Source organism: Coptis chinensis, chromosome 5 (genome assembly GCF_015680905.1).
Source record: "Coptis chinensis isolate HL-2020 chromosome 5, ASM1568090v1, whole genome shotgun sequence".
NCBI lineage: Eukaryota > Viridiplantae > Streptophyta > Magnoliopsida > Ranunculales > Ranunculaceae > Coptis > Coptis chinensis.
This window is the reverse complement of record NC_141460.1, coordinates 59,710,670-59,720,892: the sequence shown is the minus strand read 5'-3', so window position 1 is coordinate 59,720,892 and position 10,223 is coordinate 59,710,670. Positions and strand designations below refer to the sequence as shown.

Here is a 10,223-nt window from a genome sequence, read left to right as displayed (position 1 = left end):
CCTTTTTATCTGTAGTTTAGTCCTCTCAAGTTAATGGTAAATATTCTTTATGTTGGCTATTTATATAGGCTATTCAAAAAGCAGTTTTATTTATTTGACAAACAACGAATTTCAATTTTCCCATTATACATATCTCATCTAAACCAAATTATTACAAAGCAAAAGGAATCCCACCACCCAGAGTTCTTACTATTCAATATTCAACTAATAAAAACAATTAAAATTTCAACTAAAATCCACTTTGTAGTGAAGTTTAACTTCTCCACATTTAGTTCACAGTATCAAGGGACAACTTCAAAGCTTAGCTTATAAAGGTAGTATTGATAACTGCTTATTTTGTTATCTATTTTTTTTTTATCTCAAGGCATGAATACCTGAACACTTGCAGCTTTCATCGACTGGCAGACGGGGCAGACGTTGATAGACCCCTCACAGTCCTCACATAAGCACAAGTGCCTACAAGGCAAAAACAAGATTGATACCTCATTAATCTTGCATGTCTTGCAAGTCAGTCCCCGACAGGTTCTAGGTCTTCCATCTCCACCCAAGACAGGGCGGTTGTTATGGTCAATGTAAGAGGAAGCTTCATTTTCAACCTCACTGTCGCCATAGCCTTCCTTTGGTTGGTTGGCACTTAGGGCAATGGCCTGCTTGAGATCGCTCTTCAAAACATTCACCACTGACTCATTGTATTTCGCTCTATGTTGCCAGGATTGGGCTTCCATAGTGACTTGCTGTATTTTATCAGCCAATTCTCTATTCTTAAGAGTCATGATTTCCACCTTAATCTCTTTTTCTTGAAGCTTCTTATTCACTTCATTTTCTATGATACCAAGGACTGAAGCCATTTGTCTTTGCTTCATTTCCCTCAGTCCCGTCGCTATATGATTTTCCTGATAAATTGAAGTAAGCATCAAATAAAGTAATAAAATGTAGAGAAAATTTATGTGTATGTTCAAAAGTGCATTAAGCAGTTGAGTTGTTTTATAACATACATGTAGCATCTTATGGTCAAACGGTTCTATGAATGAAGCATCAAAAGTAAGTCTTGTGGACATTTGGGTGGGTGTAGGGGGTTTTGTCATCATGACTACCTAAAGGGCTGAAAAATTGGACTCAAATAAATATAACTTTAAGACACCTACGCTCCGGCCATTTCAAGAATATACTACCATTAAAAATACAAATTTAATCATAAATGGGTCTCATGTTTTCAGGCTCTATTCTCTGCTGATTGCATTGCTCTTGGACTGAAAAGAATCCCCAATCGGGACCCATATTATGGTATAAGTTTCAGACTTGAATGAAAAAGGGGACGGGGATTACCTGAAGTCTAATGTAGTGATCAAGCTCTTCATGTTGCCTGTCAATTTCGAACCCTAGATTGTTGTTAACAGGCAATATTATTGGAAAAGCCTCTATCATACCAGTACTTGCTTCAGTTACATAGGAGTTGTGCTCTTCATCATCATAAGAAAGCCTTCGCCCAGTTGATATAGGGTTGGGGTTTAGATTGTCGATTAAACAATGAGCATCATCTTGATATAAGCTATTATTCAAAGAAATATGAAATTGTCGCTGTCTAGAAATATCTTCTGCCTCCATGTTATTTTCGGCTGGCTGACTTATAAGAACAGGAACAAGCTCATTTGCTACAGTGGGACAATTCATAACAGATATGTGCTCATTTCCCATGTAGTTCACTGGAGCACCACTGCAATTGCCTGGAACTATTACATACATTACATTAAACAACAACTACGTACAAAGATTAAAAAGAGTAAAACAGAAGGCAGCATTTAATTTTGTTTCATCTACATCAGTTTGTACATACATGAAATATTTTCTGCCTCCCCGTTCTTTTCGACTGGCTGATTTAGAACATGAACAAGCTCATTTGCGACAGTAGGACAATTCATAACAGATATGTGCTCATTTCCCACGTAGTTCATTGGAGCATCACTGCAATTGTCTGAAACTATAACATATATTGCATTAAACAACAACTACAAATATTAAAAAGACTAAAAGGGAAGAAAAATATTTAATATCGATTCATCTGCATCAATTTGAACATACAATTAAGTTTGTAAATGTTATAGCTTGTGAACTAGATTAAATGGGAGGTAAGATAAAGTCAATAATTGGAATGAGCGACAATGTGTAGGGATTTCATGTCACATACAAGATACAGCAATAGTATCATCAAATTTTACACGAACAAACTAGGAATAGCTTTGGGAGGGTTATAGTAGACTCGCTCAAGAATTTTTGCGGTGAACGATGAAACATAGCTAGGATCTTTAATAATAACTACTAGCCTAAAATTAAATGAGAATCTGCCTAAACGGATTATGGATGTGCTTAAGATTGCAGTGAAACAATTGTCTAACAAGAGGACATTTCAAGGTAACAAAAGTTAGATTTTTTTTCCCCGATAATTGGTGAAACTGAGTTAGATATCAAATTAATTTAGGGCTTGTTTTATATTGTGTGCATATATTTTAGTTATTTTGAGTAGTCATTCTAAATTTATGCTCATTACAGGTGCCTATATGTTGTGTCAATATTTGGGACCCCCTTTCGTAGGCCCCTAACCAGTACATGCCCATTACCAATCCCAAGTCCACAGGCCCTAACTGTAATGGGCATGGACCAAACCTAACTGGTTCACTTATAACCAAGCCCAAATAGCTTAGCTCCACTAACGCCCAATGGCCCACATCCATCTACAAACAAGTCTAGCCCCTGTTAACTTAACACTTAGGCTTGGTACAACCCGAGCCCAAGTCTAGACTTGCTAATTACACAAGGCACCGACCTTATAGTTAGGAAACATGTCTAATACTTAGTTAGCATATTCTAATGAGATTTTATCCAATCTTGCCACTGAAGGAAGATTGAGACCGAATGGGATGCTTTCTAATTCTAATAGGACTCCCACAGACGGTCTAGGTTCTCTATAAATACATGAGGACAAACCCTAGTTGAATTATGCAAGCAAGATTAAGCATATTCTTCATCTTGTTTGAGACTTTATCCCATACTGAAGGGTACGTAGGGCAGCTCTTAGGAGTCCAGTGTCACCAATATCATATCAATTGTCCCTCTATTACACCTCTAAGTAGTTTAGGCAGATTTACGCTTAACAATCAGTAATATGTAATAATTATGAGAAATGATTCTCAATTCGAATATACCCAAAAGTGTTGAGAAATCTTATTCCTGATTCATCAATAACTAATATTGTGAGTAATAATTCAAAACTTTTGGGTGCTTACAGATTAAATGATACTATTCACATTGATGCCTCCAAGTGGTGACATACCACACCCATGACTTAAATTTTGCTTGTTTAGAATTTGAGCAACATTGATCATCAAAAGCAGTAAAGAATTTATTCAATTACTAGAAAATTTAAACACAACAATTTACATGAAATGTATGACATAAATGACCATTACAACTTATGTGATACATACATGCAAAACAAATAAACATACTAGTCATTGATATCAAGACAAATATAGTAGCTCAATAATATAAAAAGAAAAATTATAAAGGGAATTAAAGCATCCAAAGTTACTCACAATTACCAAAGAGTTGCAACTGAGTTGAAACATTGGAATCAAATTGAACTGATCTTCTTCCAAGAAATTAGGATACACTTGGACTAGAATTATCTCCTCCAAACATCTTAAAACTATCAATAACCCCATTTACATAATCACTAATATATGTAATGTGTGTGCATATTTTAGCAAATAGATATGTAACACGTGGTAGCATCTTCGTAAGGCTCGGATATGGTCTTGGTGTGGTAGAAAGTACTGTAACACTTCAAGTCCAAATCCTCTTACTTCCTAGGTTCTGAAGTGAGACAAGAAGAAGAGGTTCGTGGACTTTGGAACTAGTTAGAGTTGTAGGTTAGGTATAACCAACTCCTAACTATGAACTCTAAATCGAACTCAACTACTAGGTTCGAGCAAGTTCGGGGCTTTGGAACCGGTTGGAGTTGTAGGGTTCAGATAACCAACTCCTAACTATGAACTCCAAATCCGGAGCTCAACTACTAGGCTCGGAGCTCTAACTACGACTCCGAACCTAAACATGTTTTTCTGTTGTTTAAGTCAATAAAAGAGACCTATTTGACTTGGGAAACATGGGGCTTCTAGAAGAGTCAAGATGAGACTTAACAAGAGACGGTCTCCTAGTTAAACACTAATTGGGAAACCTCATCTATTCATCAAGGTGATACTTAACAAGAGACAGTTTCCTAGTTAAACACTAATTGGGAAATCTCATCTATTCTTATAAATAGAATAGTTGAACTACGCTTTGAGCTTTGATTCCTATACACGGGATAATGGGCAGCCATTAAAAGAACGTGGTTCAACTCATCATCTTCTAAATCTCTTCTTCTTATTGATTCAATACTTCTAGTTGTTCTTTGATCATCAACAAAATATTTGTGTTTCTTGATTAGAAAAAATCATCAATTGGTTTGGCGCCGTTTGTGGGAAACACCATACTGAGAATTGATTTGATTTCTTGGTTGAAATTTTTCGGTTCTAGGTTCTCCTACCCACCAATTTTTCTTGGGTTTGTTGTTCTTTAAAAAAAATAATTCTTATCTTCACTTTGATTCAAAATCATAGTTACTACAAGAGCCAATGTGAATCAAAGTAACGAGGGGAATAACGAGATCAATAACCCACGGTTACTTCTCAAAGACAATCTGAATGTAGAGGAGATCATCATTTTGACAGGGTCGTGAAGAAGATGAGCCTAACAACGATACTCCCCAATCTGCCATAACCAACCAAGCCATCATGGATCTTTGTGATGGCGCCATAAACGGTCGACAAGAGGCTCGCTTTCACGTTTTTTACAAGACTACTACCGTAGTGTTGCCCTCACCGATGGAAACTTCGAGGGGGGCGTTCCGCCACCAAGTCTTGACCATAGTGAGGGGTTACGCCCCTACGCCTTATATCCCTTACTTCGTTGGGTATCATAGCGACCAACCAAATTCGGATTATAATCTGAAATTGGATCCAACCCGACACTCGAGTTCACACGAAACTGACTTCTCTTGGTATTCAAAGTTCTAGAGGTACGAGGGATGGACGTCCGAATGTGTTTTCCCGGAATCCACAACTATCAAGGTCACCCTCAGTACGAAGAAGACTTTCAATTCCAAGGGAACCTTCATTGCCTCAGAATCCCTCAGTTCCCCGATCCAGTTTTGCAAACTCCTCCACTCGATCTTGGGATCCGGAACCATGTTATCATCGAGATGAGAACTACGAGAGTCCAGGTCTGAGGTATAACAACGAGAGAACTCAAATTCATTAACCGACTACTCTTACACGGCAAAGAGGCAAATATTTGGAGGAATTGCGAGGTTCGAAACCAACTAAGATGGATGAGTTAGTTGTTCAGTCAACAATCGAGGGAGACATTGGAACTCCTTTTTCACGACATGTTATGAGTGGATACATCCCCCATTATTATAAACCACCGAAGTTCTCTAAATTTAATGGCAAAGGAGATCCGGTCTCTCACGTGCTTGTTTATCGTCAAGCAATGGTGGGTCTTTCTAAGAAAGATCATTATTTGTGCCGGTATTTTGCTTCAAGTTTGATTGGACTCGGCACTCACCTAGTACGAAGGCTTCAAGGGCAGCATTCACGAAGTTTAAAGGTGTTATCCATCAATTTCATTGTGAAATTCAGTTGCAACCCGACCCTACATTAAAACCGCTGATGCACTATTTGACATGAAGATCCGGAAGGACGAAATATTAGGGATTTCACCAAAAGATTTAACAAGGTGCAATTGCATATTGACAACGCCGATGAGACCCTCGCCATTGTGGCCTTTAGAAAGGGGTTAGATCCCACTTCCGGTCTATACATGTCCTTGAAGAAAGAGGAGCCTACGAACATGACAGAGTTGTATGCTCCGGATCGATAAGTATGCAGAACTAGAAGAAGACCAATTGGATAGGGGAATCTTCTTATAAAAGAGTGATAAACCAGTGTCACCTCCGCTCTGTTGGTAGGAGCTCGCTGAGTCATTATAATGATAGGAAGTCCGAGGAACCACGGAGACACAAGTTAGTCGACAGAATTCTATCAAGATAAGTCCAAGAGACAAAAGACTAGTGACACGTTCGGAAGTAATAAATTACCCCCACAGGATAGAGACTTTACCACTTTAACTTATCCTTATGAGGACATCTTTGAAGTTAACCAGGAACAAGATGTTCATGAAAGATCCTCCAGCGGTGAATTTCGATGCTAACATGTAATTTGCTTCCAAGTAATGTTATACTACTCTTAGCTTCTAAGAGACAAAATTTTCACAAATTTGGATCTGCTTCCACTATACTGGGGGCATGATCTATGCCAATCAATGCTTAATAAAAGTTAAATTTCTCTTTTCAGAGCATTATTTCTTTTATAATTTTTTGTTGGGATACTTTTGGATGTTGGGTGAAAGATCCCATATGTTGGCCAAAGTTGTATCGTAACCTTTAGAAAGCTTTCTCGGATAATGAGTGAAAGATCTCATGTGTTGTTCCTCGTGTGATGGAGAAAGTTTAACTTAGCTTGGATTTTATCCTCCTAAGAGCAATTCTAATGCCTTATGATTATAAGTGTCGGTTTATGACACTTCCTCTTTTTGTGTGTGTGATGTGGTATGGATGATGTAGATAGATGATGGTCAGTTGAACAAAAAGAAGCGTATCAAAACCTAATTATTCCTCAATAAGTAAAGGATGAGTAGGGTATCGCTCCACTTTTAAGTGTATGTTTATATGAAGGACGGGACTGGAAAATGGGGTTTGAGGGATTAAAACTATGATTATAGATATTGTAGATTCTAATGCTAAACTAAACTAAACTAACTAAACTTATACTAAAGCTAAGAATTGGAAATAAGGAGAGAATATGAGAGAGATAGATTCAAGAGATTCAAATCCACCAATGCTTTTGATTCAATGACTTTTTGCTTCATGTTGTTCTCCAAGTAGACTACAATCCAAGCAATCGGAAAGTGCCGATGCCTTTTGGGTGAAACATCGTTAAACAATTAACTCTACTTAAGGTTGTTCCTATGTTCATGTTACTAGTATCTTCTTTCCTTTTATGTGAGCTTGGGCAGCTATTCAATGAATCACCATCTAAGGCAAACACAAGGAATACTTCCCTTACTCTAAAACACTACACAATTAGAAGAAAAGTAGAGAATAATAGTATAATATTCAATTACAATAAATAAAACTCTATTCTAGCATTATATTTCAATTGCAATAAATAAAAGCATGTTACTAGCAAATATTCAATTGCAATAAATAAAACCCTAAACTAGCATGATATTCAATTGTAATAAATAAAAACCTTAATCTATACTTCCATCCCCGGTGTGGGCAATGGAACTAATAACTAAAAACATAAAGAACTAACCCGATTGAAGAACACCATAAAACCGAAGAATCATCATTAAACCTTAAGCATCGGGCTTCATCTCCTCCCTTGAAGGAGAGAAGATTAGCCTTCCATATAGAAGGAAGAACACGAAGAACGAGAAGAAGAAGAGTCGAAGAACATAAGACTAGAAAGACTAATTTATTAAGACTCGACTAGTTAAAACCGATCTTTTATTATTAATCTCTCTCGCCTCAAGTTAAAGAGACAAGAATATAAGTGAATTGGCAAATTACATGAGGCACTTAGGTCCTCTATTTATAGGGGTTACAATGAGCTCTAGAAGCATTCCAAACCATCATTTGTTTCCTAATACAAATAGACTTCTTTTAGAGTCCAACTTCATCTTCAAAACCGAGAAGGAATTGGCTACAGTGTCGATTCATGCGTCTGGATGCATTATTCATGCATCCCAGACTTAATCAATGCATCTGGGCCGCGATTTATCGTCGTCCCAGACGCCTCTCAATCGTCACGGGCCATTTCGATACATCGTCCCGGGCCCTGCACGATAAGCCGATTTCTCTCTTTTGCTCTATCTTTCTATCCTCTTTTGCGGGCTTTTGGTCCAAATAACGAATCCTTTGGCCTTGGGCTTCCAAATAGACTTTAAAATAGGTCCAAGTCGCATCTTTAATAGCTCCATTCCTTGGCCTTCTCCATGATTGTCCACAGGCCTCCCATGTGATCCTTAATGCTTTCACAATTGCTTCATCTTACCCCATTTTCTCTCATCTTCTACAAAACTCTCTTTTTCACCGTAGAATCTTAAAACACAACTTATAAACACTATTAGTCCACTAAGATGGCTAAACAAGAGGCATAATCGAGGGTTAAATAGCACTTTTTGAGCACTTATCACAACTCCCAACTAGCCATTTGCTAGTCTCTTAGCAAATAAGATAAAAATAGATAAGTGATCAAAATCACATCCTAATAACAAAAATAAAATCCTAACTCATTTTCAAGGCATCGCGATTGCATTTACCATATGCAACAAGGCTTTAAACCTTTAAATTTCCCAAAAGGGCGAGTTATAGTCTCGGTGAGGGTTTTCGTGATATACCCACAAAATCAATCAATAGCATGTTCAAGAATGATAGTATTTTTTTTGAGAGAGAAATTCCTTACCCACTTAGTGCTTACTCCAATAGGCAGTCTCCATTGCTAACTACATTCTTTGCAAAGACTCATAGATTATGATGTGAGATAGTAAAATTGACAAAATTCTCAATCAAGGCTTATGTTTGTACTTAGTCAATCTCCTATACTCTCTATCCAAGAAACAGAATCCCTAATTTACCATAGGTAGATAATCTCGACTTTCAATTCTCACCGGTCATACTCTCGAGAAAAGAATCTCTCGAAAGATGGTCTACTATTTTACCTCATGTATGTGGGGAAAAGAATAATGCATCTGAACATCCCACATACTACCTTGAAAAACGGACTTCCGAATAAAAGTAGTCTCATCGAAAGAATGTCAATCACATATGAAGTGTCGGTCCTTCACTTTAGCATCCTCTCACCTATTCTAGACTTAGGTACCATCTTGTAGTGATAAGACATGGGTTGTAACTTGGCTTGGGTATTGGTTTATGAAGGAAAGGTAAAAAGGATTCTAAGGTTGTTTCTGAAAAACACTAAGGGTTTTGCTTCTTTCTTTGGAAGATTTCTTCAAATTCTGTATTGTAGAGAAAATTCTTCCTTTGTCTTAGCTTTTCCATCCATTCTGTTCAACTGTTTTTTTTTTTTTTTTTTTTTTTTTTTTTTTAAGACTCAGTGGTGTATCCTTGATTAGTACTGGATATGCTTGTTTTCCACTAGCTTCTTTCACTTAGAACAGAATGATGGTCTTTATTGTATCTCTCTAGTATTTCCTTATAATCTTCCTTTTGTGCTCTTTCTTCCTCTTTGTGTCCCTCGTGATTCTCGAAAACATATGGGTATGGTGATAAAGATTTTGGCTATACTCCTTGTCCGAGTTGGGTGACGGGTAAATGTTTTATGAAAGAAAATGGCTTATTGTAAGGCTCAAAAGGGTTTAACATGATGGTCCTACTAGGTGGGATAAAAGGCTGAAATGGGTTCACTACTTGACTTATCGGTATGATATACTCTATTTGAATAGACTACAAGACCTAATGGCTATCTCCCCAGTTGATGTCACTTATTGATTAACCAAATTAACGAATAATGAGACTATATTACAACGACATAAAAAACTGAAAGATGTTGAGTCACTAAGACTTCGGATTTTTAAGTAAGAACTCTCCAAAGAATGGGTATAAAGCTCAAGTCTCATGGGCTAAGTCTAAAAAATCTACTTCTAGTTTACTAGGGGTTTAAATCTCTTTCTAGCAAAAGTACACAAAACCCACCAAGTATTATGGTGATGCCTTGATAAAGAATTCTATCAATAAAAACTATGTCCGAGCATAATAAATAGTCTAAGCGGTAATGAAATCAATAATATCAACTATCTATCAAACTCAACACTAAGCGATTATAGAATATATATCCCGGACTCCTCATTAAAATTCATTTTTCTCATACTCTTGATATAGAAACAAAAATATTTTTGTTTTGAAAACTAATTTTCAAATTCATTTCTCAAGTACACCCTCCCCTACTTATGCATGCATTGACCTCAATGTATAAAGAAGTAAATGAAATGGATGAGAAAAAATGTAGGATATTACCATTGATGCGAATATCGAATTAGTT

At 36.9% G+C, this 10,223-nt stretch overlaps 1 protein-coding gene across 1 annotated transcript; it reads right to left on the bottom strand.

Moving 5' to 3' along the window:
• Positions 1-295: 295 nt before the first annotated feature.
• LOC147498170 (E3 ubiquitin-protein ligase BOI-like) lies at positions 296-3,337 on the bottom strand. The gene is made up of 4 exons (XM_086563159.1): positions 3,329-3,337; positions 1,835-2,006; positions 1,327-1,724; positions 296-893 (listed from the first exon to the last, which is right to left on the bottom strand). The coding sequence occupies exons 1-4, from the start codon at positions 3,335-3,337 to the stop codon at positions 360-362; spliced, it is 1,113 nt and encodes a 370-aa protein (XP_086419285.1). The 3' UTR covers positions 296-359.
• Between the last annotated feature and the right edge of the window lie 6,886 nt (positions 3,338-10,223).